The sequence below is a fragment of the Nematolebias whitei genome, chromosome 12 (assembly GCF_014905685.2).
Source record: "Nematolebias whitei isolate Nwh7 chromosome 12, NemWhi1, whole genome shotgun sequence".
Classification (NCBI taxonomy): domain Eukaryota; kingdom Metazoa; phylum Chordata; class Actinopteri; order Cyprinodontiformes; family Rivulidae; genus Nematolebias; species Nematolebias whitei.
This window is the reverse complement of record NC_056509.1, coordinates 25,342,465-25,361,439: the sequence shown is the minus strand read 5'-3', so window position 1 is coordinate 25,361,439 and position 18,975 is coordinate 25,342,465. Positions and strand designations below refer to the sequence as shown.

Sequence of the window (18,975 nt, the reverse complement as noted above, 5' to 3'; positions counted from 1 at the left end):
TTTAAAGTGGATATTAAAGTGATTAATTTAAGTGATTGTTTAAAGTTATTTTATATTTTTTTAAATAAGGGGCAGATATAAGATTTTTTTCTTCTTTCTGCACTCTTTTCATTCAATATTTTCTGTATCATGATTTTTTTAAATTTTGTTTCTTTTAAATTAATGAAGTAAATAAAATAAAATGTTAAATTGCTTCAAACACCTGCTAAGTTCATGGCATAAACCAACAGACATGTTCCTGTTTTTAGTATTTTACATCACTTTATAATGTAGCTGTCTTTGATTTTAATATAATTTTCAAATCATATGTTTTTTATGATTGTCTACTGTTGTACTGATAAATATCTCCTGGAGGGGAAACTATATCTTGACTGCAAGTATCAAGCTGAGAAATCCTTAATTTTCTACAACTGATAGTGGTTGGTCATTAATTATGATGAAGTTTAGCAACTTCTCTGTAAACATTAGAGCTCCATGGTTTCAGCGGTGTGTTCTTCTTGTTCAATCCGAAGCAGGCAGTCTGATTTGGGGCAGCTGCGCTCAGTCTGTTCCTCCTCGGAGACAGGCAGACTGAGCGGGGCAGATTGGACACGGCTGGCCGGGGTCGAGTCACCTCTTTTGGTTTGACCAAAGAGTACTGCCCCACTGAAGCCACGGAGCTCGAATGTCCATCGTAAAACTAACTTTACCGCAGTTTAATGTGGCGCTATGGCTCTACAGCCATTGCACGTTGCTGTCTTGTTTTGTGGTGTTTCTAGTGTAAAATACTTCCACACAGTGGACATGTTTAGATGAAAAGTTGGTTAGCTGTTAGCCACAGTGCTGCTAACTCAGTTCTCATGTTGTAGCTGGCTGCAAACTATGAACTGGATTTCCTGAATGTGAGGCGGGTTTTATTACTCTGGGTTCATGAGACACGCTGCCGTTCAGGAAATCCATTCCATAGTTTGAAGCCAACATGAATCATGGATCGGAAATATCGGCAGGTGGATCGGAAATATCCGATACGTAAATTATGCTGGTATCGGAGGCTGATACCGATACTGGATCAGATCGGCCCCATCCCTAACTACTAGTACTACTATTCCTACTTGGCAGTTTTTCACTTATCGTGGGTCTTCAGGGTACGGATCCCCCGTGATAAACAAGGGACTACTGTAAAGTGTATTTTCACAAAGCTTTTTTTCTCTTTTTTTCTGGAGAAAGACCTTAAAACCAATAAACATTAAATAGGCTCTTGTTTTTGGTTAGCCTTTAGCCTAGCTTGGACAAAGACTTCTGCCTTTTTGTTCCCAGTCACGGAGCAAAAAGAGGAAATTGGAAATACCCTCCATCCTTCTTTCCATGCAGTGAGTGCAATTACTTGGAAAAATAAGTGAGCTTCACCAACTTCCATTCTGGTGTGTGTCTGCTTCAATAAAGGTTTGTTTCAAAATCTAGACTGCCATGTCAAAATCAAGGAGGGCTGCCACCAAGGCCACCCCCATCATTTGAGGAAACTATGCTTTTTAGTTTTTATAGTGCTCTAAAGTATAGTTTCCTCAAAAGATTGGGGCGGCCTGAAGTTTGGTGCTGAAGATTAATCTAAGGCCCCCATAAAGCCATCCCACTGGCCACCGCTGGCTCTGCCATTGTGCCTTGTGGTGGATAAAATGGCTCCCTCTGTATGTCACGCTATGCATCTCCTCAGACAAGAAAATAAAACCACCTCTGTTTTTATATACAGTGTATCCTACCATCTTGAACACCTTACACCAAAAGCATTAAGGTTTACTTGCATTCTCTGTTCAGTTCCGTTCCAAAGAATCATCTAAAACCAACAAAAATTCGCCATTAAAATCCCTCCACGACATGGAACACCACGTACTGCTCGTTCTCCATGCCCCTTGTCTGATGAAACTATTGATAACTATTAGAGAGAACATCATATCAAAGCATCATTTTATGACAAGATTATTGATAAAGTTTTCTCTAACAAATTTCAGGAAACACACCCAGACAGGCCAGAGGCAGCTCAGTATGCCACCTCTCACAAACCAGCAGTCTTTTGTAAAGCATTCCATTTTATTTATTTTCACTTTCAATAGCTCACTCCGACCCGTAACCATGTTTTTTTTCTCCTAGTCCTCAAACCTGATAGATGGCGTCAGTTTTAATCTCCTCTTCCCTGAAGGAAGCAGGCGCCAGCACAGAAAGAATTACTCCTCTTCAGTGGCTACTGTCTCTACAAACAGATCAATAATGCTGATGCTGATTGATCGGAAAGGAACGTAGAAAATTAAAGAGATGAGTGAGAAATGGGACATCGCAGGATAAAAAGAGAGGAAAGTGTGAAGATAATAAATGTACAAGAGTGTACCAGAGCGAAAAAAGGCAAAACAACAAAAAGGCTTAACAGGATTAAACAACTGGATTAATCTTGTTCATGTTTGCACAGATCCATTTATATAATTCTACATTCAAATAAGAGATTTCTGACTCCCACAGATGAAGACATGTAATATGTGACTGACTCAGGTTGTTTTATTTGAACAATATTTGATTTTTTTATGCTAAATTTATTGTCATCACACTATCTCTGTGAACAGGAAGTGTCAGTGCCACAATGCATACTTTTTTAATATCCATCCATCCATCCATCCATCAATCCATTGTCTGTACTCGCGTCTTCCTCTTCGGGTCGCGGGGTTCACTGGTACCCATGTTCAGCAATACCTGTGCGAGGTACACCCTGGACAGGTCTCCAGTCCATCACAGGGACACATAAAGACCAACGAGACAAACAACCATTCACTCTCTCACTCACACCTAGAGACAATTTAGAGTTACCAATCAGCCTAACATGCATGTTTTTGGTCTGTGGGAGGAAACCGGAGTACCCGGAGAAAACCCACGCATGCACGGAGAGATAGTGTTGCATTCGGGCCCAAAACCCCCCGCCATTTTAAATTGAGCTTTGACTGCTTATATAGTCATTAATGGTCAGCGGATGTGCACAGCTGAATAAAAGGGGCAGAAGATTGGAGCTGATGGGGGTGTTTGCCCTTTCATGGCCGTCAAAGCACATTAAATTTGTGCTTCTACCTGCATTCTGCATTATTCAGACATGGACCCTGCTCTGACATGTCTGCTTTGGGATTTTACCTGTTTGGGTCGTCGGCTGCGTGTGTCCAATGCAGCAGCTGAATGAACATCTATTTGGTTGATGGATCACTTCCTGGCAGTATGGTGCCATCTGAAGCTGAACTGAACTTTATTTTACCTCTTTCAAGGCCAGGCAGCTCGTGGTGAAATGGCCGCATGCGGCTGGTGAAAGTAAGGCAGGCCATGTTATTATATAATTGGATCACAGCTGATCCACTGACGCAAACAAAAGCCCGACGTTGATCCGGCCCGCCCATCCAGCACACTATCATGGCCTGGCCCAAATTTGGGTCGGGCGGGGCCGGGCTTCGGGCCCAGGTTAGAAATGACAGCTCAACGGAGAGAACATACAAACTCCACTCAGAAATGCCCCCGGCCGAGATTTGATCTGGCGACTTTCTCGCTGAGAGGCAGCAGCTCTACCAACTGAGCCACCGTGCCGCCCTTTTCTAATAATGTGCAGAAAAAGAAAATTGAAGACACCGAAATTCCCCGTGAAATTCTCTTGAATAAACACACTCTTTGTGATCAAAACTAGATAATGATGAAAGTGAACAAATTTGTGGTTCAAATATTTAAGAGAGTAAACCGTACAGCTCTATGGAAGCGTTTGTGTTGGTTTATTTCATCGTGCTGTGTGGGAGCATTTTAAAACATAAAACAGCTGCAATCGTTGTGTGTTGAATGGTGCAGTCTCTGTCGTGCTCCGGTGCAGCAGTGAGATAAACACTCGAGAGATTCCTGTTTCCCCACAGACTCAGCCCAAAACGCCATCAAAGCATTCATGCGTGAGACGCTGTGTAATGCAGCCATATGCTCTCACTGTGTGAGTTACTGACTGAGGGTTTTTAGACCAAGATCATTATTGTTAGCATAAAGAAGAGTATTTTCTGCAGTACAGTTCAGTATAGTAATAGTGACGGGGGGTAAATGATCTTCAGCAGCAGGTGTAAGGTGTTTAAGTCATGCATGTCCTCAGAGCTATCAGAGCCTCTTTAAACCCATCATTAGGTGAATGCTGTTTTCACTCCTCGCCTCCATCCCGTCCTCTCACACACAGGTGCAGTGGTTGAGAGGTAGACTGCGTTTGCTGATGTAGATCCCAGGGTGTTGCAAAAAAAAAAAAAGAAGAAAAAAAAGCATTTAACCTGCGTGCCTCAGTAAAGAGCCATGCAGTGGGAGAAAAGCCACAGAGAACGCACGAGCAGCAGAAAAGCGATGCAGGAGAAGGTCGTTGTTTTTTCTTGCTTGCTGCGTTTGCACGGAGGGAAATGTGAAGAATAAAGAGCAAATCTAGTAACTTCTTAGTTACAGTTTGAACATTTGAGACAATATTTGTAATCGCAAGAAGTAACCATTACTCTAAATGTTAAAGTAGTTATTTCAGTTGTTGTATGTCCATGTTTAATATGTCCGTTTCATTTCTTTTGGGAAATCCCAAATTAAATCACAATTGTCCCACACTGGCTATATTTAGTTTCACTTTGATACGCTTACCTTTGGCATTATTAAGTACTTCCTTACTATACACATCATTTTTCCCTCACCTCTAAAATTTAAAGTCAAACTCGTAACTTTCCACTTCTGCATTGCCTTTTTGTCCCTCATCGGAATTGTGAATGTTGTGAGCAAGATAACTTAAGAAATAAATTAGGTACAGACTTCCATTTTAGTGTTTGGCTGCATCTACATGTAAGGAAGGAACCTTTGGAAAACCGGGTTGCCACCTTAAAAGGGGGAGCGGTGGCGCAGAGGTTAAAGAGGGTGGGCCTGTGATCAGATGGTCACTGATCAACTCCTCGGACCGACAACAATAAATTGTGGGTGGGAAAAGGTGAAACACCCACACTTGCCTCCACCATCATTTGCCCCACTCTGGGCTCATGAGCAAGGCCCTTAACCCACCTGCTGCCCCCCGGACGCCTTGGATGGCAGCCCTCTGCTTCACATGTGTGTGCTCACGTGCAATGGGAAAAATGCAGAAAATTAATTTCCTCATTAGGGATTAATATAGTAAAAAAAAAATCCAAGATGGCTGCCACCAAATAAATGGTAAAGGACTGTACTTATATAGCACCTTTCTATCTTATTGAAATACTCAAAGCTCTTGACACTACAACATGTGTCCTCATTTACCCATTCATACAGCACTCTACTAGATCTGTACAAAGCTAATTGAACAAATCATTCTAAGGAGACTATTCAGTGCTTTATCACATTCATGCACCGATGGGACACACATCGGAGGCAATGAGGGTTTCAGTGTCTTGCCCAGGGACACTTCAGCATGTGACTGCTGATGGATTTGAACCCCCAACTCTTGCATTGGAGGACAACTGCTCTAACTACTCAGCCACTCTTTTATATATATATATATATGTGTGTGTGTGTGTGTGTTTGTGCGCGCCTGCACACGTGTGTGTGTGATTGGGGTGGCTGAAGGTTAATCTATGGTGGCCAAGGCCACCACTAGTCACCCTCTAGCTCAGCCATTGCACTGGATGGTGTAAAAATTTGCTTCCTCCGCTCACCAGAATCTGTTATTTTTCATTGCCTTCTACAAAAAAAATAAAAATGAATAAAATAAACTACTTCTGTTCTTATACACAATAAACTCCTACCCACTTGAATATCTTATACTGAAAACATTAAGGTTTACAGTACATGCATTCTTTGTTCAATTCCAGTCCAGAAAAACACTCATCCTGAAAACTACAAACTTTTACTATTCGAATCCTTCAGCAACAGGTGACATCTGCATACAGCTTGTTTTATTATTGCTTCGGTTGCTAGTATTTAACTCTACAATTACCTGTGTTCTTAAAAAGCAAACATTTTTAATAAGTAGAATCGACAACTGGAGCAGATTGCATTTTTCTACAATGCAGTAATTGGTATCACAAGGTACTATAAGAACTATGGAAGTATGTAATGCTGTAATTCAAATGATATTTCAGGTCTTTTGGGTTCTGTGGAAAAATTGTGAACAATTAACATCTTACCTGTTTTGGATATCTCTTTGAACAACCTCAGTATAGAAAAGCAGAGTTCATTTTGACTACACTGATGAGCTGATGGCTGGTCTAAACATGGTCAAGCCTTAGGTGGATTACTGCTGTCAAGTCAAGTTTATTGTCATTCGCATCTGTTGGATTTCATGTTTTATCTTTTATCATTATTTTAATCAAGCTTGAAATTTCTTTAATTACCTTACAATCATTTAAATATTAATCAGTTACTTTGATTTGAATTACTTAGTTAAATAGAATATTAACTTCAGGTAGTTTGTCTAAATATAATCTAGTAGAAGTTCTCACTCACACACACACACACACACACACACACAATCACACATGCAGGGACTGACACGCACACACACAGATGAGAATGTAGTTTGCTTAAACATAATTAGTAAAGATGATAGAACTTAATATAGCTGACTAAACTTAGTAAAGATGATAGAACTTAATATAGCTGACTAAACATAATTAGTAAAGATAGTAGAAAGTAGCATTTAATCGTTTAACAAGCATTTAATCGTTTAACAAGTATGCTCAGCTCAAGAGAAAGTTAACTAACAAAGGACCATAAAACCATAAAACCTTATCTTTTTGGTATGTGACCTCCAAGGCCGAGGAGCCCCTTAACCATGACAACGGGGTGTTTAAACCAATCAGGAGCAGTCTCTGTAAAATAAGGGAAAGAGTCAGGACCGAGGTCGTGGCATTTGCTGGAGGATTGCCATCAGACAGGTCTGTCTTTGAAATGCCCGTGTATGCATACATGTAATTGTATCTTTGAACTTCTGAGTACTTGTAAACCCTGTCGAATAAATCTCTTTGAACTAAGGAACTGCTTCAGCTGTATTGAACGCCAAAGTGTTTCTTATAAGCCACAACACATCACATGCGGTACATGAGGTGGAACAAAATTATATACACTGGATCCCAGTTACACCAAAAAATAGCAAAAATACAAAGTATACAAAGAAACAGTATATAAGGATCAAAGATATACGCTAAACGAACGCCAAGCGGTACGCTAAAAGATCTAAGATATATGCTAAACACTAATAATGTAAAACAATATGTCGTAACAACGGCAGCCCGAACATGAGTCTGTGGTGAGCAGATAGGTATGAAAGAATACAGCAGCATGAGATAATCAGCAGCATGAGATCAGCAGCATGGATAATCAGCACAGAAAAGTCACATATCACAAATTAAGGTGTCATTACAGTGATTATTCTGGTTAGAGATTCATGGGTCTAACAGCTTCGGGGTAGAAGCTGTTCCTCAGTCTAGTGGTTCTACACTCAATGCTCCTTAATCTCCTTCCTGAGGGGAGCGGGGCAAAAAGTGTGTGTGCTGGGTGTGTGGGGTCTTTCATGATGCAAGTAGCCCTCTTCCTGCATTTAGAGGTGTAAATGTCTGTGATGGTGGGGAGACTGACTCCAACAGACTTCTGTGCAGCCTTCACCACTCTCTGCAGAGCTTTTCTTTCTGCAGCTGTGCTGCCTCCATATTCTGTGATGCACTCAATGCCCTTCCACATGTCCTTTAACAGCTCAAAATTTACACACCTGTTTATGCAAACATTGTCTGACAAAATATCCTGATGCATGCTCAATAATCCAGGTAGAAAAATCCAAAAAAGTTATATCTGGTCCTCTGGACATTCAAAAAAACAAAAAACAAAACAAAGCAAAAAAATGTAGAAACGTTTCGTCTCTCATCCGAGAGACTTCCTCAGTCTGAGGAGCTGTATTCAGCTCAGTCTCTTAAATAGCACCTTCTCAGAGTGGATCAACCAGTTTTGCTGCTGACAACCAAAACCAACTGATCACATGCTCAAGAAGGACCATCAGCCTAACAATGGATCATTAGCACACTGATGGCTGTTTACTACTCACAGAGGGCTGAGTGATACTAGCAATCACAGCAGTGTAAGAGGGGGACAGTTGGACCCGGAGGCCTCCACCCCTGTTTAAGGATGGACAATTTATTTTCACAAAGATGGCCTCCTTTACTCCTCTCTCAAACCATCGTTCCTCTCTATCCAGGATGTGAACATCTTCATCCCTGAAAGAGTGACCGCTGGCCTGGAGATGAGTGTAGACCGCAGAGTCCTGGCCTGATGATGTTGATCTTCTGTGCTGGGCCATCCTTTTGGCCAGTGGCTGTTTAGTTTCCCCGATGTAAGACTGATCACCCTCCTGACACTGAACAGCATACACAACATTACTCTGTTTGTGCCGGGGGACTGGATCTTTGGGATGAACCAGTCTTTGCCGTAACGTATTTTGGGGTTTAAAAGCCACTGGGACGTTATGTTTAGAAAATAAACGTCTCAGTTTCTCTGATACTCCCTCAACATATGGAATGACCACTGGTCTGGGTTCCTCCTTTTCACCTGATGGCTGACTGGAGTCCTGTTTGGGTTTCTTCTTTGCTTTCAGGAAGGCCCAGTTAGGATGATTGATCCACTCTGAGAAGGTGCTATTTAAGAGACTGAGCTGAAAACAGCACCTCAGACTGAGGAAGTCTCTCGGATGAGAGACGAAACGTTTCTACATTTTTTTGCTTTGTTTTGTTTTTTGTTTTTTTGAATGTCCAGAGAACCAGATTGAACTTTTTTGGATTGTCTGACAAACTTTTGCATTTTCGTTAATTTCATATCAAGGGTCATCCTAGCAAAAATACTGTGATATATCTGCTAGAAGTGCTACAACTAGCTGCCGCTGTCACTATTTGTGCTTGCAAAGAACCATAAAACAACAACAATCCCCTTTGGTCTTGGCCTCAGTCAGACTAGCCTTTAGCTCGTCAGGCCAGTGTTAAATAACTCTGTTTTTTCATCGGAAATCGTACAAAGAGCTATCTATAACAGGCAAGATACTGCTTTAAGGTCTTACTCTACTGCACTTCATTTATTGGTGGTCAGAAAATGGTGCTTACACAGCATGGTTAGGAACATGTGTTCTTATTTTAGAGTATTTCTGTTTACAATGCGACTCCATTTGCACGTTTCCTTTTTTGTTTGTTTTTTGAGGTCTTCTAGTAGTGATGAATAAAAAAGCTCTGCCTACTTACTGTATAATATTCACTACATCTCCTGGCCCTCCCCTGTCTTCCTTCACTGTCTGCCTCCTCCTCCCTGGGCTCACACCTCTGAAGTGAATCCTGTTATTGTTGGGAGCTGTTGGGGATGTAACCGTAGATCTCTCTGCCTCCTGTGTGTGTGTCGTGGTGGGTGTGAGCTCGGAGCTGCAGCTCTCAGTGACAAATTGATGTTGCGGCACTTTCCCTTTCTGCAGCCTTAGCATAAAAACTGGCCGCACGGTGTTCCACCGCCGAATTCAATTTCACAGTTGAGTTAGGTTGTTGATTACCCTGCCAAACTCAGATTAATGTGCGTTTAACCAACATGGATCAGGAGACCCTTGGCTGACAGCCAGCTAGCAATGCTGGCCAACGATGGGGTGATGATGGGGGGGGAGACATGAGAACGGGGCGCCCAGCAGCCTTCACCCCTCCCTCCCACACCTGCCTCAGATTGATTGATTAAAAGAGTCCACACCATGTAATTATACACCATCCCAACACATCAGGGCTCCTCCTCCTGCCCTGACTGTACACACGCATGTGGGTGTGTATGTATGTGCGCTCCCCTGTCAGTGTGCAGACAGATAGCAGCGGCACAAAGAGAGAAGCAAACACAGGGAGCTAAAAGGTTTTCTATTAAACCTGACCTCAAAATTCATAAGAAAAGAAGAAAAAAAACACTGTTTGGCATCACGGTGGAGCAGTGGTTAGAGCTGTCGCCTTGCATCAAGAAGGTCGCAGGTTCTCCCCCCGGCCTTTCTGTGTGGCGTTTTACATGTTCTCCCCATACACAGACCAAAACACACGCAAGTTAAGTTCACTGGTAACTCTAAACTGTCCCAGGTGAGAGTGTGAATGGATGTTTGTCTCCATATGTCCCTGTGAAGGACTGGAGACGTGTCCAGGGTGTCCCCCACTTCTTACACAACCCCCGTGAAAAAAAAAAAAGGATGGATGGATGGAATTCATTTTGTTCAACCATCAGTTACAGAAGGTGTAGCACAATTTAAATTGATTTCTGATGGTTTGTTTCATATTTCTCTGGCGGTTGTGGCTGAGTGGTTAGAGTGGTCGTCCTCCAATGGGAGAGTTGGGGGTTTGATTCCACCAGCAGTCACATATTGAAGTGTCCTTGGGCAAGACACTGAACGCCTCATTGTCTCTGATGTGTGTCCCATGGGTGTATGAATGTGATAAAGCTCTGATTAATCTTTGTAGAGATTTGGTAGAGTTCTGTATGAATGGGTAAATGAGGCACAGATTGTAAAGCACTTTGAGTATCTTGAGAAGATAGAAAGGTGCAGTGGTGGGATGTAAATAAGTACAAGTACTTTGTTACTGTACTTAAGTACATGTGTCAGTTCATGGGATGTTAGGACAGGAGATGAGAGATGTCTCTAAATGACTCAACACTCAGGTCCAAGTTTTGAAAATGGTGTCAGGAAGTTAAAATGTTGTTCACCATCGATCCATTACAAGGTCGACTTAGTATTTTAACTAGAGTTTATGACAAACTGGAGTTGAAATGATCAGATATTCCTTTGTCAGATGTGTCTAATGCTCCTTTATTCAGGCAGACAACTTTTACTTAAATGTGTTTACTGCAGTTAAAATGACACATTGGTTTTGCTTTGTGTTAAATAAAAACTTTCAAAGGTATAATCATTCCTCTTTCTTATTTTGCTTAATGACATTTAACTCATCCCTGAAATCACAAGTCCAAGTGTGAACTGTGTCACAGAGTAAACACAATAAAAACATTATCTGCAGCATCGTTCATTAAAATGACACAACACTATTAATGTATTACAGAAAATATACATATGGTAGGTACACTTGATATTGTAGCGTTAGATAATACATTCAGCAAGTACTTTTACTTTTAATACTTTAAGTATTTTTAAAAGTAAGTACTTATTTACTTAAGTAAAAATGTTAATGTGGTAATTCTACTTTTGCTAAAGTACATTTTTGTCTGTTTATTTGAACTTTTACTTAAGTACAGTGTTTGAGGATTTTCTCCACCACTGGAAAGGCGCTATATAAGTACAGTCCATTTACCATTTACATTTGTGTCAACTGTTTGTACAGCCTATCAGCAAAACAAGATCATTTTTAGTACACAACTAAAGATGTAATTTAACACTGTTATATACACAACATGTTACACAGTTTAACTATGCTGTAAGTACTCAGTACAAATGTTCCACTAAGTATAAAAATTAGTAATGAATCACCATTGCATCTGATTTGATTAAGCTCAAAACATATAATTTAAGGTGAGGTAAATACTTTGAGTCTGTCTGCATTTCCACTCTTTGTGTTGTGTATTTGTACACATATTCATCGTTTGACCCAATTTAAGAGGGGAAGGCAGGCGTCTCTTAAAGCGGAGGAGTGCCCCAGGGGTGACTGCCTGGGCTCTCTGTTGATGAATGAACAGTCACAGAGCAGCACTGTGAGGCGTTAACGATAAAAAATGGTTTCTGTCCTGCGGACGAACTGTTCTCGTTGTATCTGTTTAAGGATAATGCGTCTGCAGACAAACTGTGCGACCGTTGATGACATCCAACACAATATTATCCTTCATTACTCACACCACAGGAAAATTCAACATTTGCTTTATGAGCTACAACTTTACATTACCTCCTTGTTTCCCTGCTCGCACCTTTTCCATGTGAAGAGGAGACAGTTTCTGAGTAAAAGCACATCAAACGCTGTGTTTAGATGCATGACGCCACGTCTGTGACATTATTTTAGCCTGACCTGAGCAGGATGTTGGATTATCAGCTGGATTAAACCTGGCGACGTTTCACTGCTCGTTTAATTCTTTGTTTTTTCCTCTTCCAGGGCGACTATGAGCGTCCAGCTCGTGAAGAAATCCCCCAGGTCGCAGGTGGTGACACCTACCTTCGAGGGCCTCTTAAGCTACCTCAAAGCCATACAAAACCACCTGGCTACCCCCCAGTGCACCTGCCGTACCCCCCTATGTTCCACCATTACAAGCCCTCGCCCTACCACCACCCCCCCTCCCAGCCCAGCCCACCATACACCCCACAGGTACAGTTTGATTAGACTTTTTTAAGCTCACATCTTCCCTTAAACAGTCACAAAATCAGTGTGTAAACCTGTGATTGTTTTTATCCAGGGGGCCTACTCACAACCGTCATCCCCTTACATCCCCCCGGGGGCTTACCCTCCTCCTTCGTGGGGGTCGAGCTCTGACACTCAGCCTTCCAGAGTCTCCCACGAGCAGTTCAGAGCCGCACTCCAGCTGGTGGTCAACCCAGGTGGGAAATGTAGATTAGAAACGCCAAGGCGGCACCACGGCGCTCTTAGCGTAGCACTAAAGCGGAGATTGCGGTTGTGTTTGCCACCAGGCGACCCTCGGGAATATCTGGACAACTTCATCAAGATCGGCGAGGGCTCCACGGGAATCGTGTGCATCGCCAGCGAGAAGCACAGTGGCAAGCAGGTGGCAGTGAAGAAGATGGACCTGAGGAAGCAGCAGAGGAGAGAGCTGCTCTTCAACGAGGTGAGGAAGAATGACTTCCGATTGGAGATGATGAATAAACGCGCTGGGTGTATTTCGTGCAGCTAACATTTGTCACAGGTTGTTGACGGTTCGAACAAGCAGCAGCAGAGCTGTCTTTGGTTTGAACAGCATCATTAAACATGTCGCTTTATGTGGAATACATTAAAAATATATTGCAAGGCAATTAATGGGAAAAAAGCAAAACAAAACACAAGTTCAATTTGCTTCTGTTTCACTGACATACAGTCACAGCAATTAAGCCGCTTACCCAATTCTGCATCTGTAATTGCGTTTATTTTCTAAAATTAACAAATGTTTCCGCTGAAAGCTGCAGGCAAGAAATTTATTCTGAGCTGAGCGCGTGCACGGTGGGCCTGCAGTGGAAATATTAGCCACATGTCATTTGCCTTAGAGCCGACAAGTCAATTTGCTGATATTTTTGAGATGTTTAACGGCGGTTCTAATTTCAGCGTGCTGCGTAGAAGTGCACACGTACGTGAGCGCACGTGTGCAGAGAGCACAGATGTGTGGCGGTGGGAGTTCACTCGGGAAGCAATTTGCCTCGTGTAATCCTGTTAATGTCTGAATGTAATCCGTCTGTTTAAGCCTCCGTAACGTGCACACGTCAGACAAAAGGGAGTCAAATGAATAACATTTAATTATCAGGTGCATTTATTAAATTACTAAACTAGTGGACGACTTGTTTTTCACTTTAAACGCGCAAAGCAACACGTTTTCTAACTGCTGATGCAGGTTTCGTTTTAGGTTTGTGCACTTAAAGCGTTTTTAATTGCAGTTTTGCATTTGGTTTAAAATCAGCAAACTTTCTGGAACAAACCAGATTAGAAGTTTAACGTCTTAAAATAACTACATGTGTGTAAAATTATTTCACTGGATTTTCCTGTAACATTCACATATCAACATGGTACTCTGGCCAACGTTTGCTTATTAGCACATCAAGTCAAACATGTTGACAACTCGTTCCATCTGTTTGTCTCCCCCTTAGGTGGTGATCATGAGGGACTACCATCATGAAAATGTTGTGGACATGTACAACAGTTACTTGGTGGGGGACGAGCTGTGGGTGGTCATGGAGTTCCTGGAAGGGGGAGCGCTCACGGACATCGTCACTCACACAAGGTAATAAACTAAAACCTAAGTTGTTTCTACTCATTTTGTTTTTAGGCCGAGCAGCGAAGCGCTGCGAAGGCCTATTGTAATTGCTCTGTTCAAGCCCGAACTGCAGTTTTTTCCGCTAAATGAATTTGCGTTTTGGGGGGCCTTAACATGTCCCAAAAGTCACCAAATTTGGCGGACGCATCAGGACTGGTGAAAAATTACGTATTTTAAGGGCGTGGCAAAAATCGCAACAGAAACAGATCAAGAGCGCCACCTAGAAATTTTCAAAATACCCTCCGCATTAACCTTAGTTGGTCGTAGAAACATGACATTTGGTACACTTGTCCAATTCCCCAAGATTGGGGGAAAACCCTCTGGTACCAACGTTGTATGATAAACAGGAAGGCGGATATTTTGGAATGCCGGCCTAATTTTCACACCTTTTTGGCGGTTTACAGCCTCCACATTTGCACAAACTCCTCCTAGGAATTTTGCTCAGTCACTTTCAAACTTGGTCATTTTGGTCAAAAGGCATGGGGGACGCAAAGTTATCAAAACGGTTTGTTTCGGACCATGCTGAAGGGGTGGGGCCAGACCTCAAAGTTTGACATCTTGCCATGAAAAACGAAACTCTTAATAGCTCCTACACAAAAACTGTCTGAGACATCAAACCTTAAGTGATTGATCCACATCCGGTCCCCTGCAAGACTGAATGGTCAAATCATGACATCACTTAAGCCACGCCCCTTGCCAACAGGAAGTGTAAAGTTTTACATTGAATGGTCCCTAAGTAAATTTGACAGTCATCGGCATAAAAGTGAAAGGACATGTTGTGTTTCCGGAAAATAGCACCAAGTGGTGGCAGGTATAAAGAGAATAGGAGGGGACCCAGGATGGACCCCTGCAGAACCCCCCATTTAAGCTCTGCCACTGCAGAACTAAAATCCTTGATGGAGCCACAGAAGGATCTGTCAGCGAGGTAGGATCTGAACCAATTGAGGGCTGACCCTATTATGCCCACCCACTGCTCCAACCTAGCAATGAGGATCTCATGGTCGATGGTGTCAAAGGCAGCTGTAAGGTCCAATAGGACAAGCAGCTCAGAATCACCGGTATCTGTGAATTTGAAGATGTCATTAAAAACCTTCAGTAGGGCAGTTTCAGTGCTGTGGAGAGGTTTAAAGCCAGATTGGAATAGTTCTAAGATGGTGTGATCCTCCAGAAAGCACAACTGGGACTCAACTATTTTTTCCAGTAGTTTCGAAACAAATGGGAGTCTGGAGACATGCTGGAAGTTGGATACGACTGAGGGGTCAAGGTTTGTTTGTTTTCAGGAGAGGCTGGACAGCAGCATGTTTAAAGGTTTTTGGCACCACACCAGTGGATAAACTGCTATTTACAATAGCAAGAATGGATGGACCTAGAGTAGGAAAAACCTCCTTTAGTAGTCGAGGGGGGATCACATCAAAGGGGGAACCAGAAGGTTTCAAGCTGCACATGACCTGCTCTAGAGAAGACAGAGTGATGGGTTCAAAATGGTCAAATAGAGCTACAGATTGAGGTGGGATGGATGGGTCATGAGTTGGAGGGGAAATGAGAGCCCAGGTGGTTGCAATTTTTTCCAAAAAGAAATGTAAGTTCTTGCACAGCTCAGTCGAGGCTTCCAGAGGTAATGGTTCAGTGAGGTGGAGAACAGAGTTTAGGGTAGAGAAGAGAACACATGGGTTGTGAGAGTTTGAGGTTATGATATCAGAAAAGTATTTGGATTTAGCAGCTTTTACTGCTTTCTGATAACGGTGCCAACTCTCTTTAAGTATTTGAAAAGAGACCTGCAGCCTGTCTTTCCCCCATTTGTGCTCCGCCCTCCTTCATTGCTGCCTAACGGCCTTGGTGACGTCACTCAGCCAAGGTTCTGCTCTGAGTTTTGATTTTCTAGTTTTAACAGGCGCGACATGATCCATAGTCTTTAAGCAGACAGAGTTGAACTGGGATGTCAGCACCTCAGTGGTGGTGAGAAACACCGGGGGCTGAATGATCATTTCAGAGTTATAAGCATCTGTGAAATGTGCGGCAGTGAAGTGGTTAATGGTCCGGCTACTACGTGCAGAAACGCACGGCTTAGGAGTTAGATGGGGGAGGGTGAACTCAAACCGGACTGGCATGTGATCTGAAAAAACATTATCACCAATTTCAAGATTACTAACAATCACATCATGTGTTAAAACAAGGTCCAGTGTATGTCCGCACTCTTGGGTGGGACCATTTACATGCTGAGTTAGATTAAATGAGTCCAATAAATCTAAAAAGTCCTTAACCAAGGGCTTCTCCTGACAGCACATATGCAAATTAAAGTCCCCAATAATGAAAACATGATCATATTTTGGTGTGATTTCAGCCAAGAAATCAGAAAACTCATTAATGAAATCCTTAGAACGAGGTGGGCGATAGACGAGTGCACATAAAGTCGAAGGCGAATGGCCTAGTTCAAAGACGCTCAGCTCAAAGCTGGCGTGGGAAACTGGGATGGGCAGTTGTTTACAGTCAAAAGTTGATTTAAATATTTTTAATAATCCACCACCGCGCTGGCCTGATGGCCGTGGTGCGTTAAAATATAAACAGTTCGGTGACAATAATTCCGTCAAGGCGCTGGACTCACCCGGAGACATCCAAGTCTCTGTGATGCAGAGAAAGTCCAAATTGTGCTCTTGAAAATAGTCTCTGAGGATAAAAGTTTTGTTGGTAACAAATCTTGCGTTGACCAAACACATCCGGATACTGTCCAAAGTGGACCTAGCAGCGGTGGAGTTAGCGTGCGCCAGTGGCCGCAGATTTTCAATAACAGCCCCTCCGGGTTGGCCCATACGGCGCACCGGCCGACAACTCCCGTTGTTTACCTGGTCCGGGCACGCAGAAAGCTGGCAATGGAAACCATGACCACCAGCTGGAGAGGAAGATGCATCGTGCAGGGCTTTAAGATTTACCAGCCACCCAGCACGTTTTCCCCGGCGTATGTAGCGATATCTCTGGGCAGGCAGGTGAGGAGCGCAGCGGAGGTAAACAGGCACGTCCGCCAGCATCGGGGGAAGAGGGGGGGTCCAGAGGTACGCTCATAATGATCCAAATAAGTGACATCGGCGGCAGAAAATCGAAGATTCAGAAGCTGTTGTCAGTCATACACCAGCAGCGAGTTTATGTCCCAGATGAAAAAATAACAAAATGCAAATAATCCGAACACCATCAGCAGAGGTGGATTGCAAGCCATGTACATGGGCGCCATCTTACCAGAAGCACCAGTTGATCAGTGAGCACTTATAGACACATTGGTATTGTTCTTTAACATTTCACTCAAGTGCGACCCCTACATTATTCTAAAAGTTATATCTCTGTGATATATCATCTGATCTGAACCAGATTTTTTGTGCATCATTAGTGAGCACTTGAAGACATATTTGTATTGTTGTTTAACATTTGACTCAAGTGCGCCCCCTACATTGTTCAAACTGTTATATCAGTGATTCATTGTCTGATCTAGACCAGATTTATTGTGCTTAATCAGTGAGCACTTCTAGACACATTGGTATTGTTGTTTAAAATTTCACTCAAGTGCGCGCCCTAGATTATTCCAACATTTATACCTAGGTGATACATCATCCGATCTGCACCAGATTTTTGAGCATGATCAGTGAGCACTTCTATATACATTGGTATTGTTCTTTAACATTTAACTCTAGTGCGCCCCCTAGATTATTCCAAAAGTTATATCAAGGTGATACATCATCCGATCTACACCAGTTTTTTTTGTGCGTCTACTTGTAGATAAATTGGTATTGTTCTTTAACATTTGACTCTAGTGTGCCCCTTAGCTAATTACAAAAGTTATATTTCAGTGATACATCATCCGATCTGTACCTGATTTTATGAGTGATCAGTTAGCACTTCGAAACACATTGGTATTTTTGTTAAACATTTCACTCATGTTCGCCCCTACATCATTCCAACAGTTATATCTCAATGATACATCATCTGATGAAGACCAGACTTTTTGTGGTTCATAAGTGACCACTTGTAGACACCTTAATATTGTTGGTTCATGACTTGACTTAAGCCTGGCCCACTCAGAGAAGAAACTGATGATTGTTGGGTGACTCTTCCAGCTTGGCACTGTGTAACCTATAAGATTTAAACCATATTGGCTAACTGTTGATTACCACATATGACATGTTGAAAAGCCTAAAGGAAGTCCTTGACACTCGCAACAAAACAGGAAGTGACAATAACTCCTGTCTGGAAGGTCAGATTTTAGCCAAACTTGTAAGGCTTACAGCTGGATTCATACTGATATGGACGGAAGGTGATTGCAAAGATTCGGCATATGCGCACCCTGGTGGACGCATGCGGGAATCGCATGAGAGCGTTCGCGATGGCGACTGGGAGGTGTTGCTGAAGCGCCCACAGTCACAGGTGATGTTGAAGGTTCGGCAAATGTGCAACCTGGTGAACGAGCAGGGGACGGGCGTGAGAGCATTTGCAATGGCCACTGGGCAGAGTTGCTGGAGATCCCGCAGTCGCTGTAAGGCCGGAGCGGCGCTTTGCTGCGAGGGCCTTTAATGCTGCTTGCAGCTTTAATTTTGTTTTGAATTTTTTGTGGCTTGAGCTCTTCCACCCAACAAAATGAAAAGGAGGGGATTGTGTCTGTGTTCAGTTTGTCTGTCTGTTAGCAAAATATCTGGTGAACCACTGGAAGGGTTTTAATGACATCCTCAAAAAGTAATGATTGGATGAACATCGACAGTTGTTTACCTGTAGGAATCACGACAATTCAAGATGATGACCACGGCTAATAAACATGTCAGCTCAAAAGTGCCACCAACTCCGGTAACTTTGCCACAACCCATGGCACGGGGGCTGCTCTGCTGGATGGAGGAAAGCTCTGCAGAGAGTGGTGAAGGCTGCACAGAGGACTACTGGAGCAAGCCGTTACAGTCCGGTACTGCGTGCCACTAAAAGGTTCTGCACCGGTACACACAGTACCTGGAAGTGAGGGGTGTGACTGTCTGCTGTAAAGTTGTCATT

General features: G+C 42.8%; 2 protein-coding genes across 2 annotated transcripts in view; both read left to right on the top strand.

The window, feature by feature from the left end:
- Positions 1–18,975, top strand: part of fermt1 (FERM domain containing kindlin 1) — a gene marked incomplete at its 5' end in the record, with an annotated part of 928,370 nt that overhangs the window by 430,425 nt on the left and 478,970 nt on the right.
- pak5 (p21 protein (Cdc42/Rac)-activated kinase 5) overlaps positions 1–18,975 on the top strand; it is a 117,953-nt gene that overhangs the window by 80,757 nt on the left and 18,221 nt on the right. The window contains exons 5-8 of the mRNA XM_037685760.1: positions 12,099–12,308; positions 12,397–12,538; positions 12,629–12,783; positions 13,790–13,923. Of these exons, the coding sequence (XP_037541688.1) occupies positions 12,099–12,308; positions 12,397–12,538; positions 12,629–12,783; positions 13,790–13,923 (641 nt within the window). The remainder of the gene's footprint in view (positions 1–12,098; positions 12,309–12,396; positions 12,539–12,628; positions 12,784–13,789; positions 13,924–18,975) is intronic.